The 21,167-nt window shown below is 38.0% G+C and overlaps 2 protein-coding genes across 2 annotated transcripts; both read left to right on the top strand.

Moving 5' to 3' along the window:
• The first annotated feature begins 590 nt into the window (after nt 1-590).
• GLT1 (NADH-dependent glutamate synthase 1) lies at nt 591-14,200 on the top strand. Its single transcript, XM_086564197.1, has 22 exons — nt 591-1,277; nt 1,360-1,479; nt 1,585-1,698; nt 1,935-2,087; nt 2,804-2,904; nt 3,039-3,135; nt 3,626-3,735; nt 4,497-4,600; nt 4,857-5,036; nt 5,121-5,464; nt 5,567-5,637; nt 5,735-6,204; nt 6,582-7,451; nt 7,749-7,903; nt 8,183-8,344; nt 8,495-10,093; nt 11,140-11,358; nt 11,492-11,760; nt 11,905-12,210; nt 12,357-12,624; nt 12,851-13,108; nt 13,636-14,200. The coding sequence occupies exons 1-22, from the start codon at nt 927-929 to the stop codon at nt 13,909-13,911; spliced, it is 6,597 nt and encodes a 2,198-aa protein (XP_086420323.1). The 5' UTR covers nt 591-926; the 3' UTR covers nt 13,912-14,200.
• Nucleotides 14,201-17,669: 3,469 nt separating this feature from the next.
• LOC147495579 (putative F-box protein At3g61730) lies at nt 17,670-20,763 on the top strand. Its single transcript, XM_086566754.1, has 8 exons — nt 17,670-17,826; nt 17,993-18,195; nt 18,296-18,340; nt 19,136-19,300; nt 19,399-19,446; nt 19,805-19,975; nt 20,195-20,302; nt 20,422-20,763. Exons 1-8 carry the CDS (start codon nt 17,735-17,737, stop codon nt 20,502-20,504), a joined length of 915 nt encoding a protein of 304 aa, XP_086422880.1. The 5' UTR covers nt 17,670-17,734; the 3' UTR covers nt 20,505-20,763.
• The last annotated feature ends 404 nt before the right edge of the window (nt 20,764-21,167 follow it).

Here is a 21,167-nt window from a genome sequence, read left to right as displayed (position 1 = left end):
TCGCCACATAAATAAGTTTCCAATGGGCCGCAATGCCGCATAAATGCAATTTGACGTCATGCATTTCGTCACATTGCTTTGTCAAACACTCCCCAACAACCCTCACAAAACCATTTTACCTTTAAACACTTTTGACTGTTTTCAAGGCGTGCGCTCAAACTACACATCAAGATGACAAGTTTTATGGTAAAAAACAAAAGGATAAATCCATATATATATATTAACTAATTCCAACGTGGAAATACTGTTAATCCAAACCGTTAATCTCCACAATTTTAGACTTGGCGTTTAGTTTTAAGGATAAAGATTAGCAATTAATATGGGTCCCAACATGAGCGGCTGTAGCGAGCCGCATAGGATAGAATGACAAACACACGCGGCATCGAAAGAGAAAGGCATAGATATGCAGTTGTCAAGTTGGGAAAACGTTAAAAAAATTGTAGGACCCACAGTGAAGAGTTCAAGATACAGTAGGGGTAAGTAGGCTGGGTAGCTGGTTTTTTGGTCCCCACGCATATTATGGGCTAAAAAAAAAGGACCTTTTCTTTTTTTCATTTTCTATATTTTACCATCATTACCAAACACACACTACCTACGAAGGTTAATAAATAGTGAGAGAAAAACTGAAAAAAAGGAGAGAGTTGCGGAACAGACTGCCAGTGGCTGGATTCTTTGTCGGTTGGGTGGTTTGAAGCCAGAACTCTCATTTCTCTATTTCTCTCTCACCAGAACCTCTTCTGTTCAAACTCTCTGTGGAAACAGACTTCTCTCTCTCTCTATAAAACTGTTAAGTTTTCATTTGTACGTTTGAGATCTGTTTATGTTTGTTTGAGGAGGACTCATTATTGAAATTATCTAAAAAAGATTATTATTAGATCAATAAAAAAAAACTAATAAAAATCGTTAACGAAAAAGATTTATTCATTATGGCTGCTGCTGCTATACCTGGTTCGGTTTTTCTAAACTCAACAAATCATCAACGGAGTGGTATTGTTTTGAGACAATCTCGTTGTTGTTCTGTTAAGGCGCAGCAGAGAAAGTTTTATGGTACTAGGTTACGGTCTTCTTCTCTGGGTTGTAATGAAAGGTTACAGTTATGGAGATCAGATGGACCTGGATGTAGGCCGAAGCTTAGAGTTGTAGCGAGGTCGATGAATAATGGTGGGTTTTCTCAAGTGCCGGAGAAGCCGCTTGGGTTGTATGATCCTTCTTTTGATAAGGATTCTTGTGGAGTTGGATTTGTTGCTGAATTGTCTGGTGATAGTAGTCGGAAAACTGTATGTATCTTAATTTTTTTTTGAAAGTATTTGTTTTGGATTGTCTTGCTTTTATATTGTGAAAAATGGGATTGGTTTGCAGATAACTGATGCATTGGAGATGTTAATAAGAATGTCACATAGAGGTGCTTGTGGTTGCGAAACGAACACTGGTGATGGGGCTGGCATTCTTGTTGCTCTTCCTCATGGATTCTTTACCGAGGCATGTTTTAATCATTTTTTTTTTTATAAATTTATAGTAAAAAAAAAAATTTACTCTTGGTAAAATTGGTCGGAAGTTACTAAAATTTATCTTACCTTAATTCAGGTTGCTCCGGATGTTGGGTTTCAACTGCCATCAGCAGGGGAGTATGCTGTGGGCATGTTCTTTTTGCCAACATCTGAGAGTCGCAGGGAAGAAAGCAAAAGAATTTTTGCAAAGGTAATTCCTTCGATTCTATTATGAGCTATTTCTAATATGAGTTTTGGTAGTAATCTGCTTCTTAATGTATGTAAGTGCATACTGTAAAGTTTTAATCAATTATCTGTTACCTGATTTCTCTGCATTTTTGTTAACCTTAGTGATATAAATTTGTTTCTTGTATTGTGTATTTTTTTGTTTGTTTGTTTATATTGCTAATAAATTATAATCTGTTCATATCATTCATCCTTGTAAAGGTTGCGAAGTCATTGGGGCATGTTGTTCTTGGTTGGCGTTCTGTACCAACTGACAATACTGGGTTGGGCAAATCTGCATTGCAAACAGAACCTGCTGTCGAACAAGTGTTCCTCACACGGAGTTCTACTTCTAAAGCTGATTTTGAGCAACAGGTAGCTTCATTTCTCTTGTATTCAATTTGATTTGTGTATAGTTGCGAACATATATTGGTAATTCCAAATATATTTTCTTTAACATAATCATCTGTCTTCCTGGGCTTCGTATTTACGATTTAGTTTATCACTCTCAGTGTCTGGCTGGAGTAATCCCGACCTAGTGACTTCATACAACATTTGTATATATGAAAATCTGTGTGAGGGTGATTTGTTATTCGCCACTGGGTTTTCCAAAGGGGTGAGGTACCTGTGTCAGCATGTATGCGGGCCATGCGGCAATGACAATCCACCAAATCTTGTATAAAACTTTTTTATTTTCATTCTACTACAAGATAAACACATATCTTTATGATAATGGACTATCATTTGGAATGTTGCTCGGAAAGGCTAGTCATATATTGGGTCGAATTTTACTTTCTGAATGCGGGTCAAGACTCAAGAGATTCATCCCACCATAGATTTGTTTAATGCCATTTTTTTAGTCTCTAACCAAAGGAAAAATTGGTAGGGTTCCGAATGGATCCATGCATGAAGGGTAGAGATATTGCTTTTACAATTTTTTCCTCTTCAAAACAAGAAATTTCCATGCAAAAATCAAGAGGGTGCATATTTTTATGTTCAGTTAATAGGTGACCTGGGTGATTGTCTTCATGGACTTAGTAACTTCACTCTCTCTTAGCCAATTTTTCACCGTATCTTGTATGATTTCACAGATGTACATATTGAGAAGGTTTTCAATGGTGGCTATCCGAGATGCTTTAAACCTCCAACACGGTGGAGTGAAGGATTTCTATATATGTTCTCTCTCCTCGAGGTTTGTCCACTGCTTATTTCTTTGGTTTGGGTATACAACCACTTTGTTTCCTTTTCTTTCTTTCTTTCTTTCTTTCTTTAGTTTTCCCCTGGACCAAGGAATTTATGTGGTTTGTGTTATCATTTGGTTAACAGGACTATTGTCTACAAGGGTCAACTAAAACCAGACCAGTTGAAGGACTACTACCATGCAGATCTTGGAAATGAAAGGTTTACTAGCTACATGGCCCTGGTAAATATATTCTCCATTTTCATTACCTGTTTATCCGCGAACTCCGTGGTTCATGAGCGTGCATCATGGGGAACTCAACGGTAACAGATGTATCTAAGGTTATGAAAGAGTTACGAGGCATAAAAGCTTAAATGTTTCTTAAGTTCTACACTCTTTATTCCTATTTCAATTTGGATGCTGGATTTGGATGCCTTGGGTGAGTTGGCAAAAAACCTTAATATGGAGTAAACCATGTTGCAGAAACTTGATGCAGTGCTCCTCCCTATGGCCAATTCTTGAAGAGGCTTCCATTTTGGAGGTGGAAAGGGGAAGTGAGTTTGGTCAAGGTAGATTAGGGTTCTCATGGTGCTTTTGTATTGATACTGCAAAAGCTTCGTTTTTTTGGACTGCTTAAATGTGGAAAACATCATGTTTTTGCCTAGTTATTCTTGATCATGAGCAAATGGATGGAGTCTGATTGAATTTTTTTTGCTTGTTTAACTAATTTCAGATTCACTCACGCTTCTCAACCAACACTTTTCCTAGTTGGGATCGAGCTCAACCTATGCGTGTCATGGGCCACAATGGGGAGATTAACACGCTTCGTGGCAATGTGAACTGGTAAGTTCCTGTCGTAATCTTGTGCTGGAGCATTTCTTTGCACAAACTTCTGTTGAATCCAAAGATTCTGGAGTATCATGTGGGCTTTTTATTATATTTCTTGAACTTCTTTACCGATAAAAAAAAGAAAAAACATCTGTTGAATCCAACATCCAGTTTTAGTCTTTTGAATAATTGATGGGTTCTGCCTCAAAAATACAAAGTCATTATCATTGATTGTGTTCTTTATCTTGTTTGGACCTTTTATGAATTATGGAGTAGGTTAAGGCCGTCTGATTAGTTGGTGAGTTAAAAAAAGAAGAAAAATTAGTTAATGATTTGTCTATTTTTCTGTGCACATGTTATTTCTTGTCAAACCTTGGGAGGTCGGCAAAAGGTCTTAGGTTAGATTTCCCAGCTTCACTGGGAAAAAAATTGATTTAAGAGGGGTTTAGGGAACAAAGTTCTAACTATTAAAAGCAAAAAAGGCAAGCCTGGAAGATTCAAATGTTCAGGTGTTTGTTGATTTGTTCCACATAACCGCTCTGAATGGAAACTGTTTTTGTAACGGGTCCTTTAGTTTATGTTCTAGGTTCCCCATCAATCACGGCTGATTGTTTCATATACTGCTTTTAAGTAATATATTTAGCCTACCTCCTAAAATGTTCATGACATATGTGCGAGGTGTGAGCAAAGGAAGTCTCGGTTTATTTACCCTGCTTTTTCTGAAGCACTGGGTAGGCGTGGAATATTTATGCGCATTGTATTTTTTTTCCTCTCAGGATGAAAGCACGTGAGGGTTTGTTGAGGTGCAAGGAGCTTGGTCTTTCGAAGAGTGAGATGAAGAAGCTTCTACCCATTGTGGATGCTAGCTCATCTGATTCAGGTTTGTAATCCCACGTCCCTGGTATGATTGCACAGCTCTGCTATTCACATCAAACGGACCATTAGTAGTGTTCTGATGTTCTCTGCATAATAGTACGTGGACATATTTTTCTAAATGTTGAATATACATGTCTGGTTGTAAGGTAGTGACAAAGCAAAGATGACGAATCCTGTTTTCCTTGGCATGAGCAATTGAAGATAGATAAACAATCACAAATCCATGTGTTTGTTTACGATGAATTATTTTAATATTGTAGGAGCTTTTGATGGGGTTCTTGAACTTCTTGTTCGAGCTGGAAGAAGTCTTCCCGAGGCTATCATGATGATGATCCCCGAAGCATGGCAAAATGACAAGAATATTGACCCTGATCGGAAGGCTTTATATGAATATTTCTCAGCTCTTATGGAACCATGGGATGGACCGGCTCTTATATCATGTAAATCTTCATATAACATGGGATTTCCGAGTTTTCTACTTTACTTATTTGTTTCTTGCTTACATTTGTTGAGAAATGTTTCAGTCACCGACGGCCGCTATCTGGGAGCTACGTTGGACCGCAATGGGTTGCGGCCTGGACGATTTTACATTACACGTGCTGGACGAGTTATCATGGCTAGTGAAGTTGGTGTTGTAGATATTCCACCTGAAGATATCGCTAGAAAAGGGAGACTTAACCCTGGCATGATGCTTTTGGTTGATTTTGAGAAGCATATTGTTGTAGATGATGACGCCTTGAAGAAGCAATATTCTTTAGCTAGACCATATGGAGAATGGCTCAAAAGGCAGAAGATAGAACTAAAGGACATTACAGAATCCGTCCGTGATTCTGAAAAGGTCGTACCCACCATTTTTGGAGCAATATCTGTAAGTCCAACAAATTGTTTCACCCTTCCCCCTACCTCTCCAGTACTTGCTAAGTTTTATTTGTTTAGTCTTGTGTATGATTCTATGCATTTCTTCTTCTAGGCATCTATTCGTGATGATAACATGGAGATGATGGGAATGCATGGTCTGTTATCTCCGCTGAAGGCCTTTGGGTAAGCTATATGGACATGTTCTCATAATGTTGTCGTGTTGTTTATTCTCGTTCCATATATGGAAATACTAACAACTGCTTATTCTGTTGATTTCTAGTTACACTATTGAAGCCCTGGAAATGCTATTGCTACCCATGGCAAAAGATGGTTCTGAGGCTCTTGGATCAATGGGAAATGATGCTCCATTGGCCGTGATGTCAAATCGGGAGAAACTCACTTTTGAATATTTCAAACAGATGTTTGCTCAGGTCACAAACCCACCTATCGATCCAATCAGGGAGAAAATAGTCACCTCCATGGAATGTATGATTGGTCCAGAAGGCGATCTTTCCGAAACCACTGAAGCACAGTGTCATCGCCTCTCACTTAAAGGGCCTCTACTGTCCATTAAACAAGTGGAGGCTATTAAAAAGATGAACTACAGAGGTTGGCGCAGTAAAGTTCTGGACATTACTTATTCTAAAAGTCGGGGTAGGAAGGGATTGGAGGAGACACTGGATAGAATATGTGTTGAAGCACGTAGAGCGATTAAGGAGGGTTACACCACATTGGTGCTTTCTGACAGAGGTAATCATTCTGGAACTTTGAGAATACATTCTTGCTTTCTAAAATACCATAGGCATTCTTTTCCTTAGTTTCAATAGTTAAACAAAATGCTTTGTGAAGTCTACCTGGAATGTCAGGAGACCGACAATCTAAAGTATCACAAAACGTCGGTATTTCAGTCATGTTATGCATTGGGTTTACTGTGGTTTGAACTAGAGAACCCCATCCTTTTTTTTATATGTGCTTGAGGATTTCATACTATTGCTTCTTAGGTCGATAATCTTGACATATTCAATAATTCTGTCTGTGCATAAGTGTAATCTACTTGTGAATGTATGTGTTTTATGCATATTTATAGAATGTGGCTCTACTCCTGAGTTATCTTTGCTCTTGTGTAGCTTTTTCAGCAAAGCGGGTTGCTGTAAGCTCACTCCTGGCTGTTGGCGCTGTCCATCATCATCTGGTCTCAAATCTTGAGAGAACTCGTGTTGGCTTGATAGTTGAATCTGCTGAACCACGTGAAGTGCACCATTTTTGTACTCTTGTTGGCTTTGGTGCTGATGCTATATGCCCGTATCTGGCCATAGAAGCCATTTGGAGATTGCAGATTGATGGGAAGATCCCACCTAGATCAAATGGTGAGTTCCATTCGAAGGAGGAACTGGTGAAGAAATACTTCAAAGCAAGCAATTATGGAATGATGAAGGTTCTTGCCAAAATGGGAATTTCAACCTTGGCTTCTTACAAGGGCGCTCAGATATTTGAAGCTCTGGGTCTCTCATCTGAGGTGATCCAGAAGTGTTTCAATGGAACTCCGAGCAGAGTTCAGGGTGCAACATTTGAAATGCTTGCCAGGGATGCACTTCGTCTTCATGAACTTGCATTTCCTAGCCGAGTTTTACCTCCTGGAAGTGCAGAAGCTGTGGCACTGCCCAACCCTGGAGATTATCACTGGCGAAAAGGTGGTGAGATTCATCTTAATGACCCACTTGCTATAGCAAAGCTTCAAGAGGCTGCCAGAGCAAACAGTGTGGATGCATATAAAGAATACTCCAAGCGCATTCAAGAGCTGAATAAGACCTGTAATTTACGTGGGATGCTCAAGTTCAAAGAAGCAGTTGTAAAAGTTCCTCTAGACGAAGTGGAACCTGCTAGTGAGATTGTGAAACGGTTTTGCACTGGGGCAATGAGTTATGGATCTATTTCGTTAGAGGCACACACAACTTTGGCTACTGCCATGAATAAAATTGGCGGAAAATCAAATACTGGTACTTACTCGATCCGATGTTATCTTCTATTTTGTTTGTGAATGTTATCTCTATCATTTCATTTTTTTTCTCATAGGTATTGGTTCAAGTTTTCAGGTTTTGTTTCTTTTAATTTGCTTATTCAATTGTGTCTTTCTCCTTTCCTCTCCCTCCCTTGCTCGGTTGCTCTCTCCTTCCTTTTTCCTCTATAATTTTGACCAGTTTTGTGTCTAGATAATATGTTGTTTACTAAAGTTGAACCAGCAAATATCATTCTCTTGTATTTATATTTATTCCTTTTTGTGATCATTTCTCAAGGTGAGGGAGGTGAGAACCCATCTCGCATGGAGCCTCTTCAAAATGGCTCGATGAATCCAAAGAGGAGTGCAATCAAGCAGGTTGCAAGTGGGAGATTTGGAGTTTCAAGCTATTACCTTACAAATGCTGATGAACTGCAAATAAAAATGGCTCAGGTAAATTCTTGGGGTTAACTTTTAAATGTTTAAGGTCATTTTGTTTAGTTGGAGATAATACTTCCCTATTCAGCCCCTGTATTCCTATTGGAATGCAAGTTCCTTTTGTTTATGGATTTATGTTCATGGGCAGATGTTGCTGAGACTGCAAAACACCTTTGGGTGTCTTTGCATCTTTAACTGATACATCCTTTGACATTTGGTGAGGATATAAACGAATTTTTTGCTTTTCGTTGTGCCTTTTTTCTGGTCTAAGGTATGGCTGTCTTTTTAATACAGGGAGCCAAACCAGGTGAAGGAGGTGAACTTCCTGGTCATAAAGTAATTGGAGATATTGCAATCACTAGGAACTCAACTGCTGGTGTGGGGCTCATCAGCCCCCCTCCTCATCATGATATCTATTCCATTGAAGATCTTGCTCAACTAATTCATGATCTCAAGGTAAGTGTTATATGTTATGCTTTTGCTTAGTCCTAGTTCATCAGCATTTGTTTTGTTTTTCCATGTCTTTGGAGGGTAGGCTAGAACTGAATAGCTGGGTTTTTAGTTCACTATTTAATAATTTCTCACTTAGCTTGTTGTATTTCCTAGAATGCCAATCCAGGGGCTCGAGTTAGTGTGAAGTTGGTATCTGAAGCTGGAGTTGGAGTAATTGCTAGTGGGGTTGTTAAGGGTCATGCTGATCATGTATTGATCGCTGGTCATGATGGGGGCACGGGAGCTTCCCGTTGGACTGGTATCAAGAATGCTGGGCTTCCATGGGAGCTTGGTTTGGCTGAGACCCACCAAACCCTTGTTGCGAACGATCTCCGTGGTCGTACTGTTCTTCAGACAGACGGACAGCTAAAAACAGGAAGAGATGTTGCTATTGCCGCACTCCTTGGTGCAGAAGAATTTGGATTTAGTACAGCTCCTCTTATTACCCTCGGTTGCATTATGATGAGGAAGTGCCACAAGAACACCTGCCCAGTTGGCATAGCAACCCAAGATCCTGTTCTACGCGAGAAGTTTGCTGGAGAACCAGAACATGTTATTAATTTCTTCTTCATGCTAGCTGAGGAGGTTCGTGAGATTATGTCGAAGTTGGGATTCCGAAATATCAATGAGATGGTTGGTCATTCGGAAATGTTGGAAGTTGATCAAGAAGTGGTAAATAACAATGAAAAGCTGGAAAATATTGATTTGTCATTGTTACTAAAACCTGCTGCCGAAATCCGACCAGAAGCTGCTCAGTATTGCACCGAGAAACAGGATCACGGTTTGGATATGGCTCTAGACCAAAAACTGATATCTTTATCAGTTGCTGCTTTAGAAAAAGGTTTGCCTGTATATGTTGAGATGCCAATTAGGAACATAAACCGTGCTGTTGGAACCATGCTCAGCCATGAAGTGACCAAGCGCTATCACTTGGCTGGGCTTCCTGCTGATACGATCCATGTCAAGCTTAATGGAAGTGCTGGTCAGAGCCTTGGGGCCTTCCTCTGCCCTGGCATCATGCTTGAGCTTGAAGGTGACAGCAATGATTATGTTGGAAAAGGATTATCTGGTGGTAAAATTGTAGTCTACCCTCCAAGAAGTAGTCAGTTTGATCCAAAAGAGAATATTGTCATCGGTAATGTGGCTCTTTATGGAGCAACTAGTGGTGAAGCATATTTCAATGGAATGGCAGCAGAGAGATTCTGTGTCCGTAATTCAGGGGCTAGGGCTGTGGTAGAGGGTATTGGTGATCATGGATGCGAGTACATGACTGGTGGAACAGTTGTTATACTTGGGGAAACAGGGAGAAATTTTGCTGCAGGTATGAGTGGTGGAATAGCATATGTTCTTGACATGGATGGAAAGTTTCGATCTCGATGCAATTCTGAGTTGGTAGATCTTGATAAAGTTGAGGAGGAAGAAGATATCAGGATACTGATGATGATGATACAACAACATCAACGTCACACCAAAAGTGCATTAGCCAGAGAAGTCCTGGCTGACTTTGAGAATCTTCTGCCCAAGTTTATTAAAGTATTCCCAAGGGATTATAAACGGGTTCTCCAGAATATGAAGATGGAAAAAGCTACCAAAGCTGAGGCGCAAGCTATCAGTGAAGCCGAGGATCAAGATGAGGCAGAGTTGGTGGAGAAGGATGCTTTTGAAGAGCTTAAGAAATTGGCTGCTGCAGCACTGAATGAGAAAGTAAATGAGGTATTTTTCCTTTCCTTTCTGGTATTCCATAAAATTACTTTTTGTTATTTCTGAATGCTTTTAAAAGTTTTTGTTGTCATGCTTATAGAACCGAGTTTCTGGTAGTTTATCCTTTTACATCTAATGTCACCTTTACATGTCATGTTTGTTGATATAACTTCTATATTTGGAATAATCCAGGTGGCTATCATTTTCTCTATTTTAATTAGTTTTTTCTTGCAAACTTATGGTTTTACACAGTTATTTTTGAAGCTCAGTTTTGGTCACGTGTGTGTGTGTGTGTGTGTGTGTGTATTTGTATATATATATTTTTTTCTTTGGAATAGAACTTTATTTTGTAACCAGTTCAATCCCCTGTCCCAGTTTTTTTATTATACGGGTAAAATTGAAGCTGTCAATGGGAACAGCCAGAAAATGTCAGCCGCTGGATATCTTGATTTCTAAACTTAAATTTTCTTTTGATAGATAAACTGTTTATTGATATAACCAAAAAGAATTTCAACCTTAAGACATTAGTAAGAGCGTAAATCTTAATCCCATATGCACTCCAAATTTCCCACATAAACTTGATTATAAATATATGAAAACACCTACCCCCTACTATGTCCCTCCCTGCACCCCTTACAGTAGTGTCCTTCCTCCTGTGCTCCATCCTCTTCCTCATCAGTATACCAAAGGCCTCCTTCCGTCTTGTTCTGCACCACTTTGCTAAACGTCGTCCTGTCCACACTACTGTGCCCACTGACACTCAGGCATGGACCAAGAAGATCAAATCTACTGACTCCTACTTAAACCTCTACTTATAAGTATTTTATTTTCCTGCTACTGTATTAGTCCACCCACCCCACGCGCAAAAAAACCAAAAAACAAGGATTTGCTGTTCAGAAAGGGCTAGCTGTGCAACTTGTAGTGTGTCCCTACCACTTTTGTATGGTTTTTGTGATTGTCAATAAAATATATTCATGCTTAAAAAAAAACATAAAAGGAATTTCTTGCCTGGTTTATAATTTTGTTCAGTGTCTAACAACAGTAATTGCAATTTGCAGGAGGTGGATAATGCACAACATATGAAGAGGCCTACTCGTGTTCCTGATGCTGTCAAGCATCGGGGCTTTGTCGCATATGAGCGTGAGAGCATATCCTATAGAGATCCTACTGCTCGAATTACTGATTGGGAAGAGGTGATGGAGAGTCCTAAACCAGGTCCACTTTTAAAAACTCAGTCAGCCCGTTGCATGGATTGTGGAACGCCTTTTTGTCATCAGGTAATACTTTTACATTATCCTGCGAATTCTGTGGTTCCAATGTTTTGTTTTACCTTTTAATTTAAATGTTCATATGGCACAGAGATGTTAATGAGATTGTTTTTGCTGTCTTTCTGCTTTTGTATCCAATCAGGATAACTCTGGGTGTCCTCTAGGAAACAAGATTCCAGAATTCAATGAGTTGGTATATCAAAACAGGTGGCGTGAAGCATTAGATCGTCTTCTGCAGACGAATAATTTCCCGGAGTTTACGGGCCGTGTATGCCCTGCTCCTTGTGAAGGTTCTTGCGTACTTGGGATAATTGAGAATCCTGTATCTATTAAAAGCATAGAGTGCACTATTATAGATAAGGCCTTTGAGGAAGGGTGGATGGTGCCAAGACCTCCGGTTAGAAGAACTGGGTAAGCTTCTTAGTTTTTGGGTACTATTAAAAGAGAAAGTTGAATGGATAATCTTCACTTCTCATTTCGTTAAAAAATTATTCCTAACTTGGTAAATGAAGACTGTACTTTGTATAATGTCCAAATTACTCTGTCTTAATGCAGGAAGAGGGTTGCCGTTGTGGGTAGCGGACCAGCTGGCTTGGCTGCTGCTGACCAGCTAAATAAAATGGGTCATTTGGTTACGGTTTTTGAGCGTGCTGATCGAATTGGTGGGTTGATGATGTATGGAGTGCCCAACATGAAGGCTGACAAAGTGGATATAGTTCAAAGAAGGGTCAACCTTATGGCCAAGGAAGGTATCAATTTCGTTGTAAATGCTAATGTTGGCAGAGATCCATTGTACTCGCTAGACTGGCTTCGTGCTGAAAATGATGCCATTGTTTTGGCTCTGGGAGCTACAAAACCAAGGTAATGGAAGACGCAACTATATTTGTAGATATCAACATTAATTAGCATTAGCCACAAGTTTTGGTTCGTACTGAGCAAAATATTTTATTGGTAGAGTAATGGACCATGATTATATAACAAATACTATCCGCTCAATATTGGTACAGGGATCTTCCAGTTCCCGGGCGAGAGTTGGCAGGAGTCCACTTTGCAATGGAGTTTCTTCATGCAAACACGAAAAGCTTGCTTGACAGCAATCTCGAGGATGGGAATTATACATCAGCCAAAGGGAAGAAAGTAGTGGTTATTGGAGGAGGAGACACGGGTACCGATTGTATAGCTACTTCAATCCGCCATGGCTGTTCCAGCATCGTCAACCTTGAACTTCTCCCTGAGCCACCTCGAACCAGAGCTCCAGGAAATCCCTGGCCACAGGTCCTACTTTTAAATTTGTGTTTAGCTTTCTAGTTCTGTTAGTAATATTTTTACCTATTGCTTGTGCAAAATATATAGAATACAAAATTAGAAGATGTAAAATAAAGAAGGAAACTTATTGTCTATTGTCTATACTTCCTAAAACATGTCCGTTACGTGAGCATTATTTCCTGTACAGTACGTTACTGGTGCTGACACCCCCTTGTAACTTGTCTTATAATTGTAGTGGCCTCGCATATTCCGCGTGGATTATGGACACCAAGAAGCAGAAACCAAATTTGGCAAAGATCCAAGATCTTACGAGGTTTTGACTAAGCGCTTTGTTGGGGATGAAAATGGAAACTTAAAAGGACTTGAGCTGGTGCGCGTTCATTGGGAGAAGGATGCTACCGGAAAGTTTCAGTTTAAAGAAGTTGAGGGCTCAGTAGAGATGATAGAGGCTGACCTCGTCTTCTTAGCAATGGGGTTCCTTGGTCCTGAGTCGGTAAGAACACAGTTGTCTCTATATATTGGTCAATTGAGCGTGGGAAAGAAAATATTTAAAAAAAATAGAAAGAAAAGATTAAAAAATATTTGGCTGTGCTGTTGGTCCTGGTAAATTTGTTAATAAAGAATTGACTTGGAAAGAGTTAGTTAAACAGTCTTGCCAGTCTCACCAGTCTCACCCTCTGACCTGAGTACTGAGCTAGTGGGGAAATACAATTTCATTTTTGCACGTACAAATTTGGGATACTGACAGGTCGGATTCTATTTTAAGTGCTTGGTATTTAATTGCTTAGTTATGATAGAAGTGTTGCATCACTTAGAATACGCCATCTGTGCTAATAATGCTGATTGAAACATCCGATTTTGCAAACAACCATGTTGTTTAATTACGTTAGAGAGTGCCATTTGACTAGGTTATTTGAACAGATGTTGTTTATTAAATATGTGGACATTGCGAAAAGTAGGTTATTTTTGGATTCTCTCTCCAAATTAATCAATCCAGGCTCATTTTCTGAATATATGCAGGTGATAGCAGATCGGCTAGGTCTTGAGCGAGACAACAGGTCAAACTACAAGGCAGAGTATGGTCACTTCGCAACAAATGTTGAAGGGATATTTGTGGCTGGAGACTGCAGGCGAGGACAATCTTTGGTGGTCTGGGCCATATCAGAGGGCCGTGAAGCCGCTTCTCAAGTAGACAAGTACCTAATGAAAGAGGAAGAGGACGTCAATTTTAGTACAGGAACACAAGGCGTTATCAATATGTGGCCAGATAGCGACAGACAAACTGTAATGACATAGACGATATGTTTTTACCCTCTAGTTTTATAGAAGAATGAAGAAACTTGGATCTCCACAAAAGTGGATCCGACCATACTGCCAGACAACAGGCTTGGAGCCGGGTGAGTGGACATAGAAGCGTCAAGTTGTTTTCTGGAGATTAGTGTAGACCTAGGTTTGTGTTTAATTATTTTTTCCAAAGTTTATTTGATAATAATGTATAGTTTGTTTTTGAAAGTGATAAAAGGGGTTTGTGGTTTGTATTGGATGTAAGGTTGATTGTTAGATAAATGAAATGGTCATTCATAAATTTTTGGGTCCGAGGTGTTAAAGAAGAATAGTGCAATGCTTCATGCCTTCATGAACTTTATATATACATGCGGACACCGATTGGCTAGCTTATGTTCTTTTTGTTCGTGACAGTTGATTTTGTGAACTTTTGCTCGTCGCGACTAAGTTTCTTATAGGTTCAGTAGTTTGGTTATCGATATGCCTGTGTGTAATGGGATTATGGGGGTTTCCAAGCATTTAATATGTGATCAGAATTCAAACTTTTTAAGATAATCAACATGTCCTAAATTCTTCCAATAGCTGGATTTTATGACAACAATCATCCTGTACTTTTTAACACTATTTCGGTATTCCGTATGTGAAGAAATTACAGGCTAATTTTCATTTCTTCTCTATCTCATGATACTAACAGTAAATATAGAAAGACATAATGACCTAAAAATACAAGATACTTTTAATTTTTTACAATTGATACCATTTGTTAAGTAGACCTAAACGGAATACAATTTGGCCGTTTAAAAAAGCCCACGTGACTTGCACGCACCACATTTTCTCAATTGTTTACAAGAGTACGCAACTAAGTTGCCCCTCAATTCTTCCCTCCCATTCTTCCCTCTAATTCTTATTTCCCGCCATTCTTCCCTTTATAATTTGATGTTGAGCCTCTCTCGTTGTCAACCCTCTCTCTTTGCATAACCAATTTCTCTTGGTGTCTTTAGTCTTGGTCTTTTGGTATGTTACAAGTTGCAGAACCAATTTCTCAACACTCTTGCGTAACCTCATGTCTGTTTTTTTGATGAGCCAAAATATACTTGTTTGAGTTTTCCTCATCCGGGAAGTAAGTAAAGAAGGATTGATGGTGAAACCTTCTTGATTTCCCTCACCTCCACCTTGAGGAGATCATACTGAGTGGGTTCAGTGGTTCTTCTCATGATACAGAGTTTGGAACATATCTGCTCGACAATGCAAAAAATCTAAAGAGGTTGACCATTTTCTCTAGCATGTTGTGCTATGATGTTCAACCTGCAATTTTGTCTAGCAAATCATAGAAAGAGATTAAAAAATTTGCAGCAAAAGCCAAGGAAGGCAAGGACACCGAAAAAATGCCTGGGAGCAGCTTGGAATCCTTGTACACTTGAGTTATTGGTTGCTTAAGTTATGTATGTGTATTTATATCAAGTAGGCTCATGGTTTGCTTTTGAATTGTTTAAATGTTAGTGTGTATGTCTTCTTTTTTCTTTATGTTGCGGTACTAGAATGTTTTTTCAAGTTAACATTTTGGCATTAACATTTTCAATCGAAAACTTGTATTATCAGTTTAAATAGTCGATCTATCTACAAAAAACCAAATGATTTAATCCAAGAAAATGCAATCAGGATAATGATAGTTTTGAAGTCAATTTAACATGTAATCTATCTACAAAAAGTACAAATGCTTCAAAGAAAAATGTAGCAAATGAAAAATATCCCGAATCCAATTTAGGGAAATCCAGATGCAATATGTTCAGGATAATGCACCAATTTCAAGATATTTGGTTTTGAATTTGGGGATATTTTACAATTTAACATTTGTAATATAACAATTTTATTTAATATTTACTAGTTTCAAATAAATATAAATAATGTCATGATATATCTTTAAACTAATATTTGTTGATATTTTGATATTAGTACGTTCACATGAATATATCCACGCAAAATGTAAATACCCATATCCCGCACTAGACACCAAGGAAAAGAACTTCAAATGTAATTCAAATCCAGAAGAATCATGCAACACGGACTACATCAACTTCCATTAAAAATTAAACATTTCAAAAGAAAATACAATCTGAGAATATTCAACAGTCAATTGTACTTCAGTGAATAAACCAAACCCATATATGTCCTTTTCATCAACTCTTACACCAAAACAACTCTTAAATTGCAACAAAAAACAGAATACATCAACTTGAAAATAAGGACAACAACAGACACTAAATAACAACACCAAAATAAACTGCATTCACTTGAACGAAATGATCAACCAAAGAAGGAGAATGGATAGAATGGCCAATAATTTTATTAACCTACAGATCCTTTTGTACTTCTTCTTCCATTCTTCTGTTTTTTTCTTCTCTTCTCCCAGCGTGGTCAACAACTCTAACTCCCTTCTTTCAAGACAAAACACATCAAGATTTAATTGGTTGTTGATATTCTGCAATGTTGTATTATGACGCTGCAACTCAACCAACCATGAAAAAGTTGAATCAACACTTCTAGAAGAAGATTGATCGACCCATACAAAATATTCACAAAAGGGTTCATTGCTATAATTGCGACAACCCCAGAACTTTCTTCCTGGGTTTCTTTCAGTGTGTGAAATCTTAACAACAGCTTGGTATCCACATTCACAGATGTGTCTTGAGTTGACCGAACTGGAAGACATAACTTAAGAATTAGTGGTTAGTCAATTATTTGAGGCTCAACATCAAAGAATTGCGGGAAATAAAAATTGGAGGGAAGAATGGGAAGGAAGAATGGAGGGGCAACTTAGTTGTGTACTCTTGTAAACAATTGAAAAAATGTGGTGTGTGCAAGTCACGTGGGCTTTTTTAAACGGCCAAATCGTATTCCGTTTAGGTCTACTTAACAGATGGTATCAATTGTAAAAAATTGAAAGTATCTTGTATTTTTAGGCAAGAAAAATAATACATTGTATTTAATGTAAAAAGCTGCAAAGTACATTGTATTTTTAGGTCATTATGTCATATAGAAACGTTCACTTATCAGTTTATATTAGGATGTGTAAATAATTTCCCCCACACTATATTATAGCCGGATCTTTAGGAGGAAAATTTCTCAACGGAACTGTGTATTTGTAATCTCTCTATTTTATGATTTTACAACCACCTTCCTTAATTATTCTAATCAGCTCCTTCATTTTTAAACAATTTACTAAAAACTCTCTCACTTATTGAAATTAGAATTAGTTTCATATTATTTAAAATAATTTAGAAAACCTCATTCACGTCACTCAAATTATATTCAACCCTCTTAATGTTTTTATATTATTTTTTAGATTATAACTAGAATTCAAAAAATCATACTATCAGAGAGATGTTAGAGCGACAGGTTTAAAGATTTGAAAAAACACCGATGCGTAGCACGGTTCGCATACTCGTATTATTAGTAGACACGAATAAATAACACACATTCAACAAGTCACGATGTGCTCTTACATGGGGAACGCAATTGTAACCCATAACTTGAAATCTCACTGTTAAATCTTGAAATTTCTACATATTTGCCGATATAATGATATTTTGATGGACTCAACTAAATCACGTGAAAAATAACCGTCTATCTCACCTTCACCAAACTACCCCTACTAATTTTCACATATTACTCATTACAGAAAAAGGAAACAAGGGCAAGATAGTAAAACAAAACTCTGTTTTGAAACCCAAACACGTTCGCGCGCCTATAAATACCCCCAATATTCTCTCATTCACAACATTTTTTTTTTCATCTCATTGTCTGAAGTGAAAAAAGAGACAAGAGAAAAAAACAAATGGCAAAACGAATGAGAAGAGGGAAATCAATTTTCAGCTGTTGTTCTTCTCCTCGTTCTTCACTTCGTTCTCTTCATCCTATTTTCAACTGGTATTCATTTCCCCCCTCTTCTTCAATTTGAATTTTCAAATTCTAAAAACCAGATCTAGTAATCAAATGTAATGATTCTATCACTTAGATCTCGAATTTGAACTTGGATTCAAGTTCGAAACTGAAATTAAAATCTGATTTGTGTTTTAATGTTTGAATTAAACAGTTATGAAGAAGATATATGGATAGAGATATCAAAGTCATTGAGTGGAAGGTGTTTAGTGATGCTGGCATCAGTCAACAGTTGGTTTCGTCGTTTGATATTAGGAGAAGACAGTATTTGGAAATATGCTTCTCTTCGTGATCTTCAAGTCCCTCAACCTCCACGTGTCAACTTCTCATGGATTAAACTTTACGCTTCTGCTTTCGGTAATAATAAAAAACAAATTGCTGCTCCTATTTTTCGATTGACACGTGTCGTTTTGTTAATTCTGATGTGTAATTTGTTACGTGTTTTTTTTTTTTGCAGATGGGAGTCATTCTTACTTTTTTCGTCAGCAAGAGAAGCACATTGGTAATGCTTTTTCAGTACAAGCCCATAAATGCTTATTGGGCTCTGTGATTTGGCCCATGATTTGAATATTATGTGTAATTTTGGAGATGTTGTTTCAGTTTGTGTTTGTTGTTTTGATTCGCTATGAAATAGTACAACTCTGATTGGTGGTATTATGTCGTGAGGTCGTGACTCGAATTTGCATTATTATTAACAACTGTTTTGGTGAAATGTTACATGGTTAAGCACATGAACCAGTTGCACTCTTTTAAGTAATGTAGGTGGTCCAGGATTATCTTAGTTGTTGATGTTTTACTTGTGTGTACTATTTAACTGTGTTGTGACATGTTGCTATTTACGTTTCGCTCAACGAGCTTAGGCTCACCTGGCTCAATTTGCTTGACCTGATTCACATGATAATGATCTTGATTCATGAAGCAATAGAGAACTTATAGTTATAGTCTTGCTCTGTCAGTTGTGAATGGCTAAATGCAGTGACATTTCATGGAAGTTGAGCTGTAAATGTTGCTTCAGTTTTCGTTAGCTGATATGATTTTAATATGTTTTCAATGAAATAGTACACATATGTGTGGCTGTTATGCATCTTAGATTCGAAGTTGCATTCATGCACTTTGTAGGCAATTAGGCTTTGGGCTGAACTGTTCATAGTTGCACTTAACTGCTTAAGCGCAGATATACGTAGGGTAATTAGTTGCACTCTTTTAACCAATGTTGGTGGTCCAGGATGATACATTGTTTTGAATTGAGTCATCTGATTGTTGATGTTTTATTTTTGGTACCATTTTCACTCATCAGATTGGATGAGGATTGGAGCTTTCTATATTAGCAGTCCTACTGTGCTTCTGGCTGAGGGACTTTCAATGCCTCTAAAAGTCCCACAAGGACAGACTGTAGAGACCATGCTGCAGACTAGTGGTTCTTGCATCCTAACCAACCTCAAAACTGGAGTTTGGATAGCCGGTAATTGTATTTCTATTTGTCAATGTTAACCAATTACTTTTATAAATTTCCATGAGGCCTTAGAGCACAATGTCAATTGGTATTTGCTTACATTTCAGATCTACAACTTGTTCGATGCCCTGTTTGCAACCTTGAGACTTGTGAAGGTGAGAGAAATTGAACTCTTGGACCAACTAAGATGTGCATGCACTTTTTACCTATTTAGCTGTTTTGTTCTGATGGTGTTGAATAAGATAGGCTGCAGGTGCATACTATTTTGCTTATGTTAATAGCTAGATTTTCATCTGAAGATACATATATGCTGACCAAAACCACCCTATCGCTTTCTAAGAACTATCAACAGAAAAGAAACCAAGTTTATACCAACTGGATGGTACAAGGGAGTGTATATGTGGTTGAGGAAAGGAAACTTTACTGAGGAAAGGAAACTTTACTGATGAAAGTTGGAAGTTGTATTGCTCTGTATGAAGTATTAAACGGTGACCTGTTGTCCTGATTTTTCAGGAACCATGCAGACTCTAGATGCAAGGCATATGGAGCTATTTTTAACTGAAGGATACAAGAATGGGAGCTGGGAGTACCAAGAGATAGGATCTCATGAAATCAATAATCATACTGATGGAGCCACTGGAGGCATTTTTGACATCAAGCATCTCAGAGATCCTTCTACAGCTGGTAATTAATCTAAAACTACACCATAAACAAGCTCAATCCTAGCTCTTTTACAAAACAGTCAATTTTTTCATGTGGAACTTGTAGTTGGATACTAAACCAATATCTTATGAACTGGAACCATTACTGGATAAAATTTGTCTACAGCATGCATGTCTTTTGAGTGTATAGTAATGTCCAGGTGGTTGTTATTTTGATTGAAATGTTGAAATGATTGGACAGAGGTCTTGAATATCAAGTCATGGGCAGCGAAACCTACTGACTGGCAACCGAAAGCTCGAATTGCTCTTTATGCTGTGGCAGTCAACACCAATTTACAGCCAAATGATGGTAAACACCCAACATATATAGAGCTAATGTCGTTACAGTATGGTCGACATAGAGTTAATGTGCTACACAAGATACGTTCTACTAGTTTACTGACTTTTGATTTGGTTTGCTTGGAAAAGGGCTATGCATCAAATACCATGCAATGAGAGCTGGAGCAGATGGTGAAGTGATTTCGATTAGAATCTCTCAGCAACTTCTTTAGTTTCTTCCATACATTGTTTCGCAGAAAGCAACATAGAAATAGATTTAGGATATTCTTGATTATCTCGGGTATTGAGATGGTACATTAATATTAGATATGTACCAATTAGGGCTTCAATGTGATTGCCCTAGCTAGGATTAATTAGATAAAAGATTTGTTTCTAGAAATACGTAACTGTGGTGTACTTGTAATGCATGTACAAACACTTATTACCTTACATCTGTGTTTCATGATAGTTGAGATGACACCAAGGTACACAGTATTTTTTGTTTTTTGATCTGGTGTTATGCTGCAATTCCTGTAATAACAAACAGATATATAGCTGGAATTTATTTGGATGGTTTAGGCCATGACATAAAAACAGAGATCTTTCCAAACAGGGGAAAACAGAGTGAATACAAAAAAGAATCATTCAAATTCGAACTTATGAAACTCTACATGAAATATGCAAAAGGATCTAAAATTAGTCATGTGAAATTAGAATCCTAATGGTGTCAGGAAAACATCAGAACTTCAGAAGAAACGAATCATCCAAGAAAGTATTCTCCTGATTGAGTGTTGTCAACAAGCATGTCATTGAGAAGTGCCGTCATCTCATCATCTCCTTCATCATTACACATATAAGGCAGTAAGTATTGATCATCTTCTTCTCTGTTGAGAGTT

The sequence above is a fragment of the Coptis chinensis genome, chromosome 6 (genome assembly GCF_015680905.1).
Source record: "Coptis chinensis isolate HL-2020 chromosome 6, ASM1568090v1, whole genome shotgun sequence".
Taxonomy (NCBI): Eukaryota; Viridiplantae; Streptophyta; class Magnoliopsida; order Ranunculales; family Ranunculaceae; genus Coptis; species Coptis chinensis.
This window is presented reverse-complemented; position numbering and strand designations above follow the sequence as displayed.

Excerpts from the sequence above, each read along its gene's own strand:
- GLT1 (XM_086564197.1), top strand. The coding sequence starts at position 927 with ATGGCTGCTGCTGCTATACCTGGTTCGGTTTTTCTAAACTCAACAAAT. Across the intron at positions 7,904-8,182 it reads TGCAAATAAAAATGGCTCAG|GGAGCCAAACCAGGTGAAGG; the intron begins GTAAATTCTTGG and ends TTTTTAATACAG. Across the intron at positions 11,761-11,904 it reads CCTCCGGTTAGAAGAACTGG|GAAGAGGGTTGCCGTTGTGG; the intron begins GTAAGCTTCTTA and ends GTCTTAATGCAG.
- LOC147495579 (XM_086566754.1), top strand. The coding sequence starts at position 17,735 with ATGGCAAAACGAATGAGAAGAGGGAAATCAATTTTCAGCTGTTGTTCT. Across the intron at positions 18,341-19,135 it reads TCAGCAAGAGAAGCACATTG|ATTGGATGAGGATTGGAGCT; the intron begins GTAATGCTTTTT and ends TTCACTCATCAG. Across the intron at positions 19,301-19,398 it reads AACTGGAGTTTGGATAGCCG|ATCTACAACTTGTTCGATGC; the intron begins GTAATTGTATTT and ends CTTACATTTCAG.